Genomic DNA, 19,830 nt, shown 5'->3' on the forward strand with positions numbered 1-19,830 from the left:
TGAAATTTAAAAATTATATTAATAGAATTCTCCTAGTTGCTGTTAGAGGTGTTTATATGACTTGATGGTCTATGGTAGATTCTATTGGTTGGGCCAAACCTTGGTTTTAGGTTATGCTTCTCTGACTGTATGTCAAAGAGAATATATATATATTATCAGTGACAGGTTACAATTCTAGGATTGAGTATTTTCATTTTTATTTAATCTTAAGATTTCTGATTCCATTGTAATGGGAAATGAGGGATTATTTTAAATGTTTTAAAACTAGGATTATGATAACCTTCTAAACATGATAAGAATACCTATTGCAAACTAATGAATGACTGTTTTAACTTTAGAACTAAGTAAAACCAAGTTGTCCCACTTTTACTATTTTCATTTAATATTGTTTGAAACTATTGGCCAATGTAATCAAGCATGAAACAAAAAAGAAAAGATTAAAAATTTTCAGTACTTGTAGATTATATGATATAATAAAGGAGCAGAGAAAAGATAAGTAAAAATTAAATGCTTTTCTATTTAGTGATAAATGATTTTTCAAAAAATGAAGAAGAAGCATAGAATTCACAGACATTTCTTTAAAATGTAGTTAGACCTATATGATGGAGAAGGCAGTGGCAACCCACTCCAGTGTTCTTGCATGGAGAATCCCAGGGATGGGGGATCCTGGTGGGCTGCCATCTCTGGGGTCGCACAGAGTTGGACACGACTGAAACGATGTGGCGGCGGCAGCAGCAGCAGACCTATATGAAGAGAGGAGCCTTCATCTAAGAGATTCAAAAGGAGATTTGAATAAATAGATCATGTTCCTTTTTACTTACTGTATATTTTTTATTGAGGTATAATTTACATACAATAGAATACACATTTCATAGTTTTCAATGTGTTTTGCTAAATGTGTATCACTGTATGACTGTCACCTCAATTAAAATATGGAACATTTCTATCACTCTTTCCTCATGTCTCTCATTCAGCCAATCTCCCCCTTCAACCTACCTGATTCCTGTCACTATTGCTTAGTTTTGCTTGTTCTTTGTCTTCATATACATGGAAGCAGACAGCATATGCTTTTGTATCTGGCTTTTGTTTAATGTGAAATACCATATTTTTTAATGATAAGGCTGAATTAACCCCATACTAGTAATGAGTCTGCTGAATATCATATAAAAATTCAACTGAGGTTTTCCTGGTGGCTCAGTGGTAAAGAATATGCCTGCCAGTGCAGGAAAGACAGATTTGATCTCTGGTCCAGGAAGATCCCACACGCCATGAGACAGCTAAGTCCGTGTACCACAACTATCGAGCCTGTGTCCAGAGACTGGGAGCCACAACTACTGAGCTCGTGTGCAACAACCACTGAGGCTCACATGCCTAGAGCCGTGCTTGGCAACAGGAGAAGCCACTGCAGTGAAAAGTCTGCACGCTGCAACAGAGAACAGCCCTAGCTCGCTGCAACTGGAGAAAACCCGCACAGTCATCCAGCAAAGCCAAAAATAAATAAATTAATTAAATTAAAAAATTTTTCAACAAGGAATATTTTTGTAATTTTAAAAATTGATTCACAGTTTTACCAGAATAAATAGATGAGAGTGATTAAGAACCTTAAAATATAAAGTGTTGGTAGTGGAACTTGCCTTGCCAAATATTAAAACTTATGAAAGTATCTACAAATATGAAACAGTATAACAAACAGATTAACTGAAGAAAGTAACTCAGAATTAAGCCTCCTATATAAGTGTAGATGAACTTTGCAATAAAGGAAATGATTTCTATGTTCCATGAAAAGGGAATATATTATTCAGTAAGAGATTTTGGAAAATTTTACTTCTGGGAGGAAAAAGCATGACATAGTCCTAGTTTATGGCTACACCAGGATAAATCCAGATAGATTCTGTTGAGATATGAAACGGAATGGGCAGGTATAGTCATACTATTAACATAAGATGTGCAAAGAAAATGAAGTTTTTTTGTTTTGTCTAAAACTGATTCATAATTATGCTCAGTCTACTAATCCAAGCTGTCCCTTTAAGTTATAGTTGGACTTTCTTATTTCTCCCTGATTCTGCTCCACCCATCCCCATTCTTTGCTATTTTCACAAAGGCATCTGGATGTACTGAAGTTGAGAAATTCACTTGACCTCATAGTGACAGTGAAGGGATTATCGTATCTATATGGTTGTGACATTGTTCTGTCAGCTATAGAGGGCTTTATCCGTCACTTATGGAAATATAACATTTTGTTACTATATATTGCTGATATCTGTAGCAAATGAACTATGGTTCATTTTTTTTTCCAGCAGTAAGACCGCATGGCCTCTTTCCTGGTCTGGTAGCCTGTTGTCTGCTCTTACTGAGCTCCTGAGCCCTCTAAGGCTCTGTTACATATTCTTTGTGGCCTTTGGCTTACATGGCACACTGTTTTTATCATCTGCTGCTACAGGGTCATGTTTTCCTGCCACTGAAGGCCCTGTGCCAGGTCCATGAGCTCTAAACTCTATCTACATCATATGGGAACTGAGAAATTCAGAATTGCAAATTATTTCCATCATATCATGCTACTTTTCAAGTGACCTCCAACATATTAAATGAGACCAGGGCCAGAACCCCTGTGATCTCTGTTTTTCTCTTAACATCTCTAACACAGCCATCATTTTCACCTCTACCAAAGCTAGAATAAGAGAAATTAGAATATTTACAATTGTTCTTTCCTCCTTACTGGTTTCTGTAATATACAAGTGCCTGAAGGAAGACATACTTTTTCCCTCTTCCTTCTTTCTCCCTGAACCCTTGACATAAACCTCTGTGATCCAGAGTGCGGATATGGACATACTGTTAGGAGTAATTCTTCTGACCTGCTAGTGGCAGTGTAGGAATTCTCATGTCTGTAACAGAGGAAGTTGATGGTATACTTTTCTCATACAGAATAGTGCCTGAGTCCCAAGCCTATTGCCTTGTAGCAAATCTCCGTTTTTCAGTGTTTAAAAGCAAATATTAACACATTTCTGTTTTCAAACTTCATTTATAACGAATTCTAATCTCCAGTAAGGCAGATGGATGCCTTTTGTTGACTAAGAAGAGACCTTGTACTGGAAAAGACAAAAGAGAAAATATTTAGTAATTTTCTAATTATCTATATTATATAGATTAATAGTAATTAAATCATCAAGGAAATTATGAATAAGATGGACTTAGATGAAAAGTGCTTACTCCTCCGGAAAGTTGAACCATGTAGTCGAGTCATAATAAACTGAAGGTACTTGAGAATAAGTACAGCTCATTAATCTGATAAGTATATAAAGAGTAGTGATTATTAATTTTTAAAACAGAGAGCAACTAAAGCAACTGACTGCTACTACTATACAAAGAAGTAACTGTAAATACAAGGGGAAAAGTATGTAAAAAGGGATATGAGTAATTTTGCTTTTCCTTATTTTTCAGAATATCCATAATACGCAGATTTTGTTTTCCAGAGTGAAAAGAAGATACTTTTGTTTGTTACGGGTCTCAAGGTTAATCCAGTGATTGCTAATCATTTGGATAGATGTTGGATAGAGGATAAAAAACATTAAAAGTCATTTTTTGTTTTGTTTTACTTAAAATAATTTAATACTTTATTTTTATTTTTTCTTTTAGGAAGCTATCATACAAATAATGAAGATGAGAAAGAAAATTAGTAATGCTCAGCTGCAGACTGAATTAGTAGAAATTTTGAAAAACATGTTCCTGCCACAAAAGAAAATGATAAAAGAGCAAATAGAATGGCTAATAGAGCACAAATACATCAGAAGAGATGAATCTGATATCAACACTTTCATATATATGGCATAATTTTGAATATCACGGACAATATTAAGAACCCAAATTTTGGAGTGCTTCGGCAGAAAGTTCTTACAGTTTGTGCTAGGGGAAGGTTTAGCTGGACTTTGATTACATAAATATTAAAATCTCTGCCTTACCTAACAAAACAACTATATTTTGCCAATCACATTAGTTAGCATGGTGGCATTCCTTTCATGTTGCACCACTCTGTTTTAACAGCATGCTGTTTTGTGGAGAAACTTGCATTCACAAAGAACCCATTATGAGCTTTTAAAAACCTGATTTATACCCACCAGAAGAAATAACAGTTGGGAGGGTGAAAGTGGGGTTCTTGTTGCTTTTTTTTTTTTTTTTTTTCTTTTTTTTTCCTCTCTTAGAAAAATGTATTTGCACAAGGAAGGATCTTCAGATGTTTGTGCACTGAAAAATGCTGTTATGTTTTGTTTTTTTAAAAAATGCAATTAAAACTAGAAATAGCACTCTTGATTTCTTTTGATCAAAAGAGTGAGCTGGTCTACACAACATTGGGACAGGGCAGATATAGATGAAAAGTATTTAGTATTATCATATGTTCAAACACTGCTTCAGTATAACAACTGGATTTTAGTGGTGACTTCAAAGTGATAGTAAATTTTTTCAACTAAAAAATGTTGGCTTTCATTAAGCAGGAGACTACTGTTTTAGTTGTTCATTGTTAAATGGAGTGTTTTGTTTTTTTTTTATCTTATATGGCCAGAGAGTTTGTTTTGAAAAAGTGAAGCTCATATTGTTATTTTAGTTGTTTAAAAAAATGTATGGAGATAGATCATTTCAACTTCAGAGTCAAAAATAGCAAAACTTGCATATTAAGTGTTTACTAAGACACTTAATATTATATACCTAATATTTAGTATGCTACACTCGAATTCATTAAAAAACAAGGCAGAAATCTCCTGCTTTAATATAATACAATTATATAACTGACCTCTTAATCTGTAGCATAGAAATACTTTGAAGTTTTAAAGTCTCATTATTAGGGATTTGTAGCCTCAGGTTTCTGGAAAGGAAGACATTCTGTTTTAAAAAGTAATAATTATCAGTCACCTAGGAGGTAAAGAAAAACCACAACATAGACCTGAAAAGCATAAGCAGAATTGTTGCAATCTTAATATGAACAATAAACTTGCCAAATAATATGTATATGTATATTTATATATTTTAAAAGTAAACATTTAAATAATGTTCAGAAGGCAACACTTAAACTTGTTTCTTTCAGTCAATCCAAAGTAGCAACTTTTTAGTTGCTGGCAACTGAATACCCAGAGTAATGGAGATTTTTGGACTTGAGGACTTGAACAACTTAAAAAAGGAAAACTTATTCCCCACTGGGAAAGAATGGGTCAACATGGATTTTATTCATTGTGGTGCCCATTTCAAAACTTTTCTTGCAAATTATATTTGATATTAAGTAATATTTTAAATGATTTTGATGATAGTAGAAAATGGAGTGCCAGAGTGTTGAACAGCATACAGTATTATTGTAGAGTGCTTTTAACAGCATTTCATGGAATCTGTCCCCAGTCCCAAGAGGCTTTGTGAGATGGCCTGATGAAGGAAAACAAACTTAAAACATTTAAGGTTTTGCTGATTATAGTCAAAGACCTATTCTGAAATTCACAGGAAAACCTTACACTTGAACTCTTGGGTAGCATATGGCAATGACTAAGAATATTGTGAAAATTAGTCTAAATTAGTGCTTACTGTTTTCTTTGACTAGATGACTGTTAACAATGGAATAAATTTGAAATTTAAAAAAAACTGATAATTTGGTAATAATTGTGGCCCTTATGTTTAACAAATAGTTTGGTATCGGCATATTTGCTTATCCAGTACAGGAACACCAAAGGAAGAAGCAATGGAAAGAAAAATTATAGTCCGTTTCTTAAAGTTTAAAATTTGTTGATGTTTTAAACCAGAATTGTTCTCAAAACTTGTTTGGAATTTCTAATCTTTTTCAGTCATTTAAGAATGAGAGCCATGATGTTTTGATTTATAAAGGTAAATTTAATGCAAAAGTGGGTAACTCTAAATCCATAGCAAAGTTTTCTATACAATTTTATAAATTTTTTAATAGCTTATTATGTCCTAGTTGTATATTGGGGAATAGAACAGCAGCAAATACTGTAGACTTACAGTTTTCATTATTTTTTTCTTTATGTATACAAAAGTTTATCTAACTACAATTTGGTGTTCATGAAAATCATTTAGTTGACAAGGTGCCTATTCCACTGTTGAATTTTCTTTAAATATATTTTGACAATAAATTTGCTAATTAAAAATTTAAAAAAAAAAGGATCTGGAAACAAAAACCTACCAGCAATTTGCTAAAGGTACAGAATCACTGTTAGTATCCTTTATTAATAAGTCCCTTTCCTCTAATATGAACTAAAAATTAGTGCTATCTGAGCAGGGATGAAATCTGACATGGTTAAGGGAAAATGTATACAAATGTATGTATATATTTTTTTCATGAGCAGTATGGCAATAGGACACTTCAGAGGTTAATTTAAGATTTGAGCATTCATCTTCTAATATAAAGGTGAAGCCATCTTGCAAATGCTAACCTTTATTACCATCTCATTGCCAGAGTAAGCAGATATGAAGCAAAACTTTCCAAGTGAAAATATAGAACAATTTTAATGCTTACAATGAGTTAAATATTTAGAATATTACTGTTCCAGTGATTTAATGAGGATCTTGAAATAAATTCTGAAGTCTTCCAATTTTTACATTTATTGGAGGGATCCCTGCATTCTGGCAAACTTTATTTAAATCTCTTTACTCTTATTTTGTGCATAAATGTTAAAATTTCCAAAAAGGAAATATTAGCTTTCTTAAATTACCTTTTATTAAATTTAATACAAAATATGACTGGAGTAGTTTAAAAGTATTTTGCATTATTTGGAGTAGGATGTCATTGGCCCTGCTCAAAGGGCAAATTTTAAAAATTCAATTTGTGTGAAAGATCTGCTAGTTTTCCAGAAAGATTTGCTATCTTAAACCCAAGCTTGTTTTTTCTATTTTCATGTAAATGACTGGGATGCTGTCTTATAAACTCTTCCAATGTTATGTTGGTAAAATAAACACTACAATGAGAGCTTTCCTGTCATCTACACTATACACGTTGTCTGGAGTGTTGAACAAATTTGAGTTCCTAAGTTGTAATCTATCCTCGTATGGTATATACGATTTTGAATGTGTGCCACTACATACTGAGATGATAATGCTGTACAATTTTAAATGGTAGCAGTTTCTGTATGTAGTAGGCTGAAATATTTTGATGAACTGCTTAATTTTTGGATTTTATTTTTTAAGTTGTATAATTTATTTTCTTGCAAAATAAAAATGTAATATAAAAGCTTTCACCTATCAAGAAAATGTTGATGTTCTACTGTAGAGTAGTTTCTCAGAGTTTAATTAAAATTATAATAGGTGCATTTACATATTTCATGGTGAAATGGTAAATTTTAGCCAGGCTTAGGAATCAGAAATACAAAAAGTAACCCATTTATGTCTTTTAAATTTCAAATTCAAGTTCAAAAGGAAAGCTAACAGGAATATATCTTTTCTGTTGATGATAGCATAGGGCTGTCATGCCTGGAGGAGGTCAGAATTTTAAACCTGAAACTGCATTCATTCATCTGTTTAGATATGCCATGTCATTACCAAAATTTAAATCTTATGTCAAAGTAAAAAATATAAAACAAATTATTTAATGTTTTGTATGTATTTTGAAATTTTTGAAGTATTTAAATGTCAAACCTAGAGATAGTTTAGTAGTAAGTTTATGAAGACAGACTGCATCTTAGTCTTGGTGGTTATAAAAAAGTACCGTGAACTGGATGACTTATAAATCAATACAGATGTATTTCTCATAGTTCTGGAGGTTCAAAGTCTGAGATCGGGGTGCCAGCATGGTTGGTTCTGTTGAGGAACCGCTTTCAGGTTGCAGACTGCTGATACCTCACTGTGTCCTCACATGCAGAAAGAAACTTTAAAGGGCTTTGGGTCTCCTTTATAAAGGCACTAATCTCATTCATAAGGGTTCCACTCTCATGACCTAATTACCTCCCAAAGTTAAAGGCCCCACCTCCCAGTAATGACACATCGAGAGTTAGGTTTCAACATATGACCTTTGGAGAGAAGCAGGCATTCAGTTTTTAGCACTTCATAATGACCCTAAATGGAGAAGGAAATGACAACCCACTCCAATATTCTTGCCTAGAGAATCCCGTGGACAGAGGAGCCTGGTGGGCTGCTGTCTGTAGGGTCGCGCAGAGTCGGACACGACTGATGCAACTTAGCATGCGTGCATGCACTAGAGAAAGAAATGGCAACCCATTCCAGTATTCTTGCCTGGAGAATCCCAGGGACAGAGGAGCCTGGTGGGTTTCCATCTATGGGGTCGCACAGAGTCGGGCACGACTGAAGCAACTTAGCAGCAGCGGCAATGACCCTAAAATCAACCTTGGACTTTTAACTGGGATTTGAGCAGTGAGGGGAAATTGACTTGGAAATGAAGGCAGTAAAAATTGTGATCTCAGTTTAAGATTCACCAGAACCTACAAACAGATTAGGCATTAGCTTCCTGGGTCCCTTAGACCTCCCAAGGCCCTGGGAAGGGCCCTAAGAGCTTTGTTACTTGTAATTTATATTTTGTTACTTGTAATTTATATTTTATTACTTGTAATTTATATTTTTCTCAAAGAGATACCCCTAAATATCCAAAGTTGGATCCACTTGCTAAAACAATGCATAAAGAAACAGTCTGGCTTTGAGATGTGAATTGAACGAATGAATGAGAGCATCTGTGCTTGAGAACAAAGTAGAGTTCAATACTTTTAAGTTTTAAATGGGAAGACTTTATTTTCTAATTCCTTATTCTTAGACAATAAAATCAAATATGGCCTTTGCATGTCACTAAACTATTTTTAACCAATGGACAGTCTGAAACAGGTGCCTTAAACTGTCGAGGAGTTACAGACTTTGGTGAGCATCTGATTAAAGAAAAAGACAAAGATACAAATGATTCTGTGTAAATTTTAAGTATTCCAGATTAAAACATCTTTGATAGATCCATAGTGGGTAAAGAGAGTTAAGTAGCAGCCTGCTCTCCCAATTGGTAACATCCTAATGTCACAAGTGCTAATCCAAACTTGGGTCTACATTAGTTTTTGACTGTTTTTATCTAAAGAATGACTCTACACATGGACATCATCAGATGGTTACTACTGAAATCAGATTGATTATATTCTTTTCAGCTGAAGATGGAGAAGCTCTTTACAGTCAGCAAAAACAAGACTGGGAGCTGACTGTGGCTCAGATTGTGAACTCTATTGCAAAATTCAGGCTTAAATTGCAAAGGGAAAACCACTAGGCCATTCAGGTATAACCTAAATCAAATTCAAATCCTTTATGATTATACAGTGGAGGTGACCAATAGATTCAAGGGATTAGATCTGGTAGACAGAGTGCCTGAACAACTATGGACTAATTGTCATGGATCTGGTACCACCTCTATGAACTGGATACAGGTTCATAATACTGTACAGGAGGTGGTGACCAAAACCATCCCCAAGAGAAATAAAGAAGGCAAAGTTGTCTGAGGTTGTCTGAGGAGGCCTTACAAACAGCTGAGGAAAGAGAAGTGAAAGGCAAAAGAAAAAGGGAAAGATAGACCCAAATGAATGCAGAGTTCAGAGAACAGCAAGGAGAGAGAAAGCCTTAAGTGAACAATACAAAGAAATAGAGGAAAATAATAGAATGGAAATGAATAGAGATCTCTTCAAGAAAATTGGAGATACCAAGGGAACATTTTATGCAAAGATGGGCACAATAAAGGAGAGAAATGGCAAGGACCTAACAGAAACAGATTAAGAGGAGGTGGCAAGAATACACAGAACTGTGCAAAAACAGTCTTAATGGCCCATGTAACAACAGTGGTGTGGTAATTGACCTAAAGCCAGACATCCTGGACCTTGGGAAGCATTACTATGAATGAAGCCAATGGAGGTGACAGAATTCCAGCTAAACTATTTAAAATCCTAAAAGATGATGCTGCGCTCAATATGCCAACAAATTTGGAAAATTCTGCTGTGGCCAGAGAACTGGAAAAGATTAGTTTTCATTCCATTCCCTAAGAAAGAAAATGCCAAAGAATGTTCAAATTACTGTACAATTGCACTCATTTCACATGCTAGCAAGATTATGCTCAAAATCCTTGAAGCTAGGCTTCAGCAGTATGTGAACCAAGAACTTTCAGATGTACAAGCTAGATTCAGAAAAGGCAGATCAAATTGCCAACATCCACTGAATCATAGATAAAGCAAGGGAATTCAAAAAAATATCCGCTTCATTGACTACACTAAAGCCTTTGACTGTGGATCACAACAAACTGGAAAATTCTTCAAGAGTTGGGAATACCAGACCGCCTTACCTGTCTCTTGAGAAACCTGTATGCATGTCAAGAAGCAACAGTTAGAACCTGACATGGAATAATGAACAGGTTCAAAACTGGGAAAGGACTACGTCAAGACTGTATACTTTCACCCTGCTTATTTAACGTATATGAAGAGTACATCATGCAAAATGTGGGGCTGATTGACTCACAAGCTGGAATCAAGATTGCCTAGAGAAATAACAACCTCCAATATGCAGATGATACCACTTTAATGGCAGGAAGCGAAGAGACACTAAAGAGCCTCCTGATGGAGGTGAAAGAAAAGAGTGTAAAAGCTGGCTTCAAACTCAACATTCAGACAACTAAGATCATAGCATCCAGTCCCATCACTTCATGGCAAATAGATGGGGAAAAAATGGAAACTGTAGCAGACGTTTTCTTGGGCTCCAAAACTCTGGACCGTGACTGCAACCATGAAATTAAAGGGCGCTTGCTCCTTGGAAGAAAAGCTATGACAAACCTAGACAGGGTATGTTGGCAAAGGTCCATATTGTCGAGGCTATGGTTTTTCCAGTAGTCATATACAGATGTGAGAGTTGGACCATAAAGAAGGCTGAATGCTGAAGAATTGATGCTTTTGAACTGTGGTGCTGGGGAAGATTCTTGAGAGTCCTTTGGACAACAAGGAAATCAGACCAGTCAATCCTTAAGGAAATCAACCCTGAATATTCATTGGAAGGACTGACGCTGAAGTTCCAATACTTTGGCCACCTTATGCAAAGTGCCGACTCCTTGGAAAAGACTGATGCTGAGAAAGATTGAGAGCAAGAGAAGAAGGGAGGAGGAGAGGTTGGATGGCATCACTGACTGAATGGACATGAATTTGAGCAAACTGGGAGATAGTGAAGGACAGGGAAGTCTGGCATACTGCAGTTCACGGGGTTGCAAAGAGTCAGACGTGACTTAGAGATTAAACAACAACAATCTAAAAGAATGACAGGAAACTTCCCTGGGTGTACTGAGGTTTGCTATTTTCACTTAATGATAAATGAGTTGGTTTTTTTTTTTTTTTTTTTTTTTTTTGTGGTTGCTGAAACAGATGATACTACTTACAAGTTTCTTCAACAGTGTTTGATGTTTGAAGGGTAGCAGTGGGAACTAGGAAGGCAGAGAATAAAGAGCCAACTTTCAATGAGCCAGATTTGAAAATTAACACTCCTGGTTAAGAGACTGTAATTCTCATAACTCTAAGAAAAGGTGGGGCATGAGACTATTTTTACAAGGCCTTTTCCTATGGCTGCTAAGTGTAATTATCCTTCCCCCTACTCTACCTTGGCTCAGTGCTATAGAATCCACCTGCAATGCAGGAGACACAGGTTTGATCCCTGCATCGGGAAGATCACCTGGAGAAGGAAATGGCATCCCACTCCAATATTCTTACCTGGAGAATCCCATAGACAGAGGAGCTCAGCGGGCTGCAGTCCTTGGAGTCACTAAGAGTTGGACACGACTCAGCGACTGAGCACGCACACGCACTCTACCTTACCTACTCGTTCTCAGCAGATGACTTTACTTTGAGAAAATAAGACTTTCAAACATGCACTTTCATAACCTGCTTCTCTACCTCTAAACTTGACCTCTGGTAATGCACATCTTCATCGGCCTACCTATCTCAGAGGAAGGGCTGCCTCACTTCCTACTCAAGACCAACTGTTTTTATGCTTTCACTGAAGTGCTTCTGTGTTTTGCTCCAGGATACTTAACATTTCGTATATCTTCCAAACATCCTTCTATTGGTTATTTCCTCCTTAGCCTACAACAGGGGCTCTCAAAGTTTTAGTCGACAGACCAACAGCGTTATCATCACTTAAGAACTTGTTGGAAAAGTGAAGTTCTTGAGCTCCACCCCAGACCAACCATTCAGCGTATAGGGGGCCAGGGAGCAATCTGAATTTTAATAAGCCTTCCAGGTGAGGCTGATGCACTAAAGTTTGTAAATCACTGGCTTACAAACATATATTCAAGTATCCACCATCCTTAAAAAAAATTTCTCCCACTACCTTGGTCATGTTATGACCTTGTTTTCCTCCCTTTATTTTCTGCTAAACATCTTGAAAGAATAGTACAGTCTGTCTCTGTTTCTTCTACTTATTACTCATTGGCTTATGTCCCACTGGTCCTCTTGCCAAGGTCATCAGTGACCTCCTATTGTTTAATCAGAAGTTCATTTTCAATCTTCCTTTTACTTGATCTCCTTACAGCATTTGAACCTTGAACACTCCTGGTTGTTAATTTGTTTCATCTCTTGACTTCAAAGATGCCATTCTCTCCTGGTCCCACATTTATCTCACTTAGCTTTCTCATTCTCTGGCTCTTCCTCTACCTGCACACCCCAGAATTTCATTTCCATTTCGACTCACTGAGCTACATGCTCTTCCTGTGTGATTTTATCTACCTCTGTGGCTTCAACCTCTGTCTGAATGTTGATGTGCCAGACTGTCTCAAATAGCTCCCAACTGATCAACATGTATTTCCAGCTATTTCTTAAACATCTCATCTTTTGTCACAGACTTGCTCCACTTAATAACTGTCTCCATCTCCCAGGTTAGCAACCATCATGTAACTGATTATTGCCTCCCTCCCTGTACCATATTATTGATTCTGCTTGTGTAGTATCTCTAGAACCTGACCTTTGTTTGTGTTCACTTCTACTGTATTCACTGAATGAATAGGAACATTTCATAGTATGCGTATACCAGGCGAAGTAAGTCGGGACTAGCTGTTGTGTTGCTTCTTGGCCTATGTTTGGAAGTAGACTAAATGTTCAGAGTGGTAAGTAGTGGTCAGTAAGATTGTTTGCTTTAAATCCGTGGCATTTCTGGACCACTGGCCTACGTCTAATTTTTCTCTTGAGTTCATATCTTAATGGCTGAGGCCTAAGACACCAGCGGATATGAATTGAGTTATTCCTTTTAGGCTATGGCTGAGGAGCCACCCCAATCTAAAACATAAAAGATTTTCATAAATTAAAAAATTTCCCACATTTTTAGTGCAGTTCCTTGTTCAATGAGGACCCACTGCTTGTAAAATTGAAAGGTTTGGGAGCCACTGTTGAGCAGACCAAACCATCCTCAAAGGTGGAGGAACATGGAACAAGCTCAAAAGTCATTCTTGAGACAAGTAGCATTTCTGTCTTTAAATCATTAATAATTTCCTAAAATATCTTATTTTGTATCTTTTTGTTCTAAATTCCAAGATAAATTATGTGAAAGTTACTTCTAGGAACACGCTACTATTCTGCATCTTCCTATTGTAATCATTTTCTTAACTCAAATACATGTCAAATGACAAAAATAAACTTAATAATGAGTTTGATATCCTTTATTCAAGAGAAAACATGCAGTTGCCATGGATTAGGGGAGTAGAGTGCCTCACAAGCAGTGGACCACTCTTGCTGAGGGATTTGGGGCAAGAGCAAGTTTTATAGAGCTTTAGAAGTGGCAACATGGAAACCACATGATTGGCTTGGTGGTCAGAGATTTCCTTATAAGGCTATTAGGTCAATCAGGGAATAAGGAAAGAGTATTTGGCTTGAGTTAATTGTCTGAAGTTGCATATCTGTTCTTACTTAGAAGAAAGTTATTAAAAATTCTTGCAATTGGGAATTTTCTGGCTTGATATACTCTATTTCTGGGCAAGTGGAGCATTTACAGGGACATGAATATTATCTAAGTTTCAGTTTGTTGATTTGGCACCCAAGGCAGGAGTAGCTTCACACTGGGCTTAGAAGATTGTTTCAACGATGGGGTACAAACATTTCCAAAGGTCTGATAAAGAAGCTTTTGACCCTGTCCTTCCCAGGATTTCACAAAATGTGGGTTATGGGTTATATAAATAAAAAAGATAAGGATTGGTTTTCTATGGCAGCCATAACTAAGTACCACAAACAGAGTGACTTAAAACAACAGAAATGTGTTTTTTCAGAGTTCTGGAGTCTGGAAGTCTGAAATCCAGGTGTTGGCAGAGTTGGCTCTTTCTGTAGGTTCTAAGGGAGAATCTATATTCCTTGCTTCTCTCCCAGCTTCCGGTGGTGGTTGGAACTCCTTGGTGTTTCATCTTCTGGAGGTGAATCATTCCAACCTGCCTCCTCCACATGGCCCTCTCATTTGTGTGCGCCCTCTCTTGTTATAAGGACACCAGTCATTGCATTTAGGACTATGACCTCATCTTTATTACATCTGCAGAAACCATATTTCTGAGTAAAGTCATTCGCAGGCAGGATTTGTGGGGGACACTAGCCAACCTAGTACAATGAGTTATTCCAACAGACTAAGTATAATAGGAGTTACTTGTTTGACTGTGCTGGGTCTTCCTTCGGCATGCAGACTCACTCATTGTGCTGGTGCCTGGGGACTCGAGAGCATGTGGGCTCATTAGTGGTGATGCCTGGGCTTAGTTGTCGTATGTGGGATCTTAGTTCCCTGACTAGGGATCTGCACTGGGAGCACAAAGTCTTAGCCACTGGGCAACTAGGAAAGTCCCAGAAGTTACTTGTTATAGAAGAATTTAATTAGAAGTGAATAGCAAACATCCTTGCATTTTGAATCTAACACTCAACATTTTTCTAAATTCTTTAATTTTTGTTATTTTCCTCTTTGTTCCCTGTTATGGAACTATTGTTCTAATGTTTCTAAAACTAAATTATACTTCTACAAGAGCACCCTGGGTCTTATGACTATAGTTATGGATGTTTGCAAAGAGGAAGAGGCCAAAATGTTTATTTTATCAATATTGATAGTATACTTTCCAAGACATAAGTATCCACCTAACTTTTTGGCTAGGTTAACAACTGTAGTTAACTTAGAATCTAAGATGAGGTACATTTCAAAAGATGTTGCTCTTTATTAGTGACTCTGTGTCCAAACACTGTTATCTACTGTGGCAGGAATAACTCAAAAGTTATAAATTCACATATGAAAAAAAGCTTTAATTCTCTTTAAACTGAACTTCATTGTTTTCTTTTTTTAATTATCAAAAGCTTTATTTGTTGTAAAGCAATTATCCTTCAATAAAAATAATTTTTTTTTAAAAAGCTTTATTTGTGCAGTTAAGGGGTAACGCCCAATAAAAACAAGCCAGGGCCTTGCCTTAAATCTTAAAACTGCAGAATGGAATGGATTCACATTGTGCAATCTGTACAGATCAGTCTGTGATTCAGAGGTTCTTACTGTGCCAAAGGCAGCATTGGCGTGAATAGTAACCTGTCCAAAGGTTATGGATTAAGACACAAAGAAAAACAAAGCCCCAGTCTTGAAAATTCATGTTACTTGCCTTTCCATATTTTATTTTGGCTTCTTTGTTGTTATTTAGTTGCCAAGTCATACCCAACTCTTTGTGATCCCATGGACTATAGAGGAGCCCATCAGGCTCCTCTGTCCATGGGATTTCCCAGGCAAGAATACTGGACTGGGTTGCCATTTCCTTCTCCATTGACTTAATTGTTTTTATTTAAGCTCTTCATTTTTATCTCATGGAAGAAATGTTAATCTAGTCATTTCAACTTAAACTCAGTCAAATTCAGTCATCTTTTAATACATTCTAGGTTAAAGGTTGCTTGGAAGATTGTTTGCTTCACCTCTGCTATCCTGGGTGTTATACCATACCAGTCTGTCTCATATCCAGCATGGTAATGGCTCCAGACTTGTAGGGCCCAGTTTCCCTGTAGTGGAGCCTCTTGAGGGTCACCAGCTCCAGTTCAACTAACTTCTGTACTCTTCACAGCTATAACAGAAAAATCATCCATGTAGCTCTTTGGGGGGCTTTTGGTGTCATGAGGACTTTCTGTAAGGCTACCTTAGGCTCCTCATATCCAAACACCGTAAGCAACCACCTCAATCTTCCATTTAACCTTGAGTGCTCACGTGGGCTACTTTTTCAGATAAGCTGGTTTGAATCAGGGAACAGATCTTCTCTCCCTCATAATCCTGAATGTATCCTCTGTGTGTCTGTGTGTGTGTGTGTGTGTGTAGAGGGGATGGTTCTGTCACATTCCCCTGTGGCCAGACTTTAGGAGGAGACAAGGATCATGGCCTTTTCCTGGGGATATTCATCAGTGGCTGATCCTCCCTCTGGCTTCCTCTCCAGCTCTAGCCTTTTTCTCCTGAATTCTACTTAACTAGTATTGGGTAGGGGTAGGAAAAATGGATTTTCAAAGATTTCTTGTCTTCTACCTGAACTGTGACTTCAGAATTTTCGAATAAAAAATTTAGTGTCCTGTGCTCGCTTCGGCAGCACATATATTAAAATTGGAACGATACAGAGAAGATTAGCATGGCCCCTGCGCAAGGATGACATGCAAATTCGTGAAGCGTTCCATAAAAAAAAAAAAAAAAAAAAAAATTTAGCGTCCTGTTGTCTGTTTTCTTTGGATCTGCATCCCCTCAAGGCGGTTATTGTTTCACATCCAAGGTGTGAATGAGAAATTATCACAGGTGTGTAAAGAAGTGGAGGTGGAGAGTGCAGCATGGCTTAGCTCACAGAGTAATCTGGTTCTCTGACACCTTTCTTTTTATAATTCTTGCTCCATCTACTCTGATAAGTCCTCTTCCTCCACCTAAAAGTAGGTGTTCCCCAAGTTTTTTTCTCTGTAGACTCTTTGGATAATTTCATCTACCTAATACCTTCAGTAACTACCTTTCTGCCCTAAGTCCCAATTTTATGCTTTAATCCTGAATTGGTTCCCAGTTAATTTTTTTTGACTAATGTAAATAAAGATCAGAATTAGTTTTTATTTACTTAGGTTCTAAGTGTAAAGCACTCAAGTGCTTATACTTGCGTTGCAGTGATTTTCCCTATTTTCTTACAAAAAATTTGACTTTTCAAAATCCTAGACTCTTAAATGAAATTGTTAACTACATTTTGGCCTTCTGCTCATATTTGTGTTGAATCTGCTCATATTTTGAAGTTTGAAGGAATTATCTGCTGTAGTTCAGGAGTATATTTGCTATCCTTCTCTCCCAACTGCCCCTAAGTCTCTTTGAACTGCTCTAGAAGTCATCCTGTCCAACATAGAGGCAATATTTCCTGATAGTGCTTTTGATAACAGAATTGCTAAGTCAAAGTTGACCCCCTGCGCTTCTAAGGGAATTCTCCTAAGGCACAGCTAATGTAGAGATTAAGACCCTAGTCCTGGCAACCAGACAGTCTGGGTTCAGATTGTAGCTCTATCACTAATTACTTGCTCTGTGACCTTGGACAATTTATATAACTTATCTGTTTCTTTATAGAAATGTGAGCAATAAAACTCCCTAATTCATGGAATTTTTGTGAGGATTAAGTGAATTAACTAGTGAAAGAATGCCCCATACTTAGAAATATGTAAGGAGCTATTAATATAACCAGTCATCTTTTGCTTTTTCCATGTCTAGTTATCAGCCTTGGCCTTTGTTTATTAGGCCAGACTAGCTGTTTAATTTTCTGAGTTCTTTAAAAATTCAACTTTTTCAGATAAAGATAGGATATATCTTGTACATTTCACACACACACACATACACACAAACACAATTAAAGAACTGGTACACATTGTAATGATTTCAACAGCTATTAAAGCAGTAGGTATGAAAATGTTTGTGCCTGGCCTAGAGTAGGGTCAGCAAGAGAGGAGACTTAAGTGTGACATTCAAAGGAAGGAAGCAGGATTTGATAGCCTATTGATATACAGAGGCATCACACCTCACTCTAAGGGACCAACCTTGGGTGACTGGGGAAGTTAAGAGTGCTGTATTTATCTATTACTATGTAAAAATGATCCCAAAATGTACTGGGTTAAAACAATAGCCACTTATTTTCTATCTTTGTTCCTGTGGATCATTAATTCAGACAGGGCACAGGAAGGGATGGCTAGTCTCTGCTCCATGATGTCTAGGGTTTCAGCTGGGAAGGTTGGAGTCTGAGGACTGGAATCATTAGACAAACTTCTTTATCCATATTTCTGTCTAGACCTAGCCTGGGAGGAGAGAACACAGACCCCACCTCTACTTGGAAGAGTGAGCATAAGTCATATTGAAAGAACTTGTAGGGTGAGCTAATTGTATGATTAGGCCACCCAAGATGGCTGTTCTCTTGCTGGCTGTACATCCCCTTCATAATCAGACCCTGCTTCAGCTACATCCTACTCACCTGACTGATCTTGCCTCATATTCATAGAGCCTGATGAGTAAATGCCTACATAGTTGCCCCCACCTGAGCTACTGACTGTTGCAATCTTTAAATCAGAGCAACTTCACAATGATGGTTTATCAAAGGGGCAGTGAGGATTGTGCTCTTCTGCTGGTTTCCCTGGTAACCAATGAGCCATCCTAATACCAATTTTCTCTGTAACAATTCCCTCTTCTGACAGGGAAGACTCTTGCCACGGCCAATCTGCCATCTGCCACCCATAGGAGTGTGTCTCTGTAGAACCCTCTAGCTTCTGGTACGATTCCCTATCCAATAAACCACTGATGTCTCTCTTGCTAACTCTGTGTTCCTTCCATCTTGAGGCTGAGCAATTAAAAGGCTTTCAGCCCTGCCGGGCGCAGGTCAACCCTGACTTTAAGTGTGGTCAACTTTGAAAAATACCATCTCCCACTTGTTACAAAACCTAGTTAAGGGCGGGGATTTTACTTTAGGAAAAACGTGGGTTTGCCTTGGGGTAAGTGAAGTCCTCGTGACACTCTTATCTTCTGTGTAAAATAAATATAGAGAATTCCTTGGTCTGCCCGTGGTTAGGACTCTGTACTTTCCCTACTAAAGGTCTGGCTTCAATCCCTGGTTGGTGAACAAAGATTCCACAAGAGGCACAGATCACGCCCCCAACCCCCGCCCCGGAAAAAACCGCAGACAACGACAACAACAAAACAAAAGAAAGAGAAAAAAATAAATAAAGGAAAATAATGTTACAAAGTAACAAAGTTTTGCTTTCTCCAGCTGAAGATCCAAAATTAAGCAATGGGTTCCCCAAATGTTAGTTAACAGTATTATCATTCTCTGGAAATATGTATAAGAAAGCAATTCCACGTAATGATTCCAGTCCAGATCCCACCTCTACCACTTTCCACGCAATCATGCACACAAAAAAATTAACTTCTTTGTATCTGAGCTATCTCATTAAAGACTAGATGCTGCTGCTGCTAAGTCGCTTCAGTCGTGTCCGACTCTGTGCGACCCCATGGACTGCAGCCCACCAGGCTCCTCCGTCCAAGGAATTTTCCAGGCAAGAGTACTGGAGTGGGGTGCCATTGCCTTCTCCGAAAGAGTAGATAATAACATGTAATTTATGGAATTTTGATGAAGGTTAATATAATCTTGCTAATTGTTCAGAGTTAGTCATTAATGTTTTCTATTTCTCTTCGTCCTCCTACTTAAGAAGCAATTGAAAAATTATCATAAGTGAAAAGCTAGACTGGATTGCTTAAAAATATTTTCATAAATTTCCTTTGTGCTTTGCATGTGTAAGTGAGAAAAACAGGCTCAGGTTACACATAAACCACGGGCCTCAGTCAGAACTGGTGGCTTCTGCAAAGGCGCTGCGC

General features: G+C 37.3%; 1 protein-coding gene, 1 long non-coding RNA gene and 1 other non-coding gene across 8 annotated transcripts in view; 2 read left to right on the forward strand and 1 right to left on the reverse strand.

The window, feature by feature from the left end:
* CUL5 (cullin 5) overlaps window positions 1-7,215 on the forward strand; it is a 130,138-nt gene extending 122,923 nt beyond the window's left edge. For 5 of the 6 annotated variants that reach the window (XM_055547793.1, XM_055547794.1, XM_055547791.1 and 2 more), the window contains one exon: window positions 3,634-7,215. In XM_055547793.1, coding sequence (XP_055403768.1) covers window positions 3,634-3,828 — 195 coding nt within the window. In that variant the 3' untranslated portion in view covers window positions 3,829-7,215. Of the gene's footprint in view, window positions 1-589; window positions 3,547-3,633 lie in introns of those variants that run through there. The other variant, XM_055547792.1, reaches the window with a different exon arrangement.
* Window positions 497-11,833, reverse strand: LOC129628375 (uncharacterized). Its single transcript, XR_008702801.1, has 2 exons — window positions 11,700-11,833; window positions 497-743 (listed from the first exon to the last, which is right to left on the reverse strand). It is a non-coding gene; the product is annotated as an uncharacterized LOC129628375 (long non-coding RNA).
* Window positions 11,834-16,533: 4,700 nt separating this feature from the next.
* On the forward strand, window positions 16,534-16,640 carry LOC129629381 (U6 spliceosomal RNA). Its single transcript, XR_008703213.1, has one exon. It is a non-coding gene; the product is annotated as a U6 spliceosomal RNA (small nuclear RNA).
* The last annotated feature ends 3,190 nt before the right edge of the window (window positions 16,641-19,830 follow it).

This window comes from Bubalus kerabau, chromosome 15 (genome assembly GCF_029407905.1).
Source record: "Bubalus kerabau isolate K-KA32 ecotype Philippines breed swamp buffalo chromosome 15, PCC_UOA_SB_1v2, whole genome shotgun sequence".
Taxonomy (NCBI): Eukaryota; Metazoa; Chordata; class Mammalia; order Artiodactyla; family Bovidae; genus Bubalus; species Bubalus kerabau.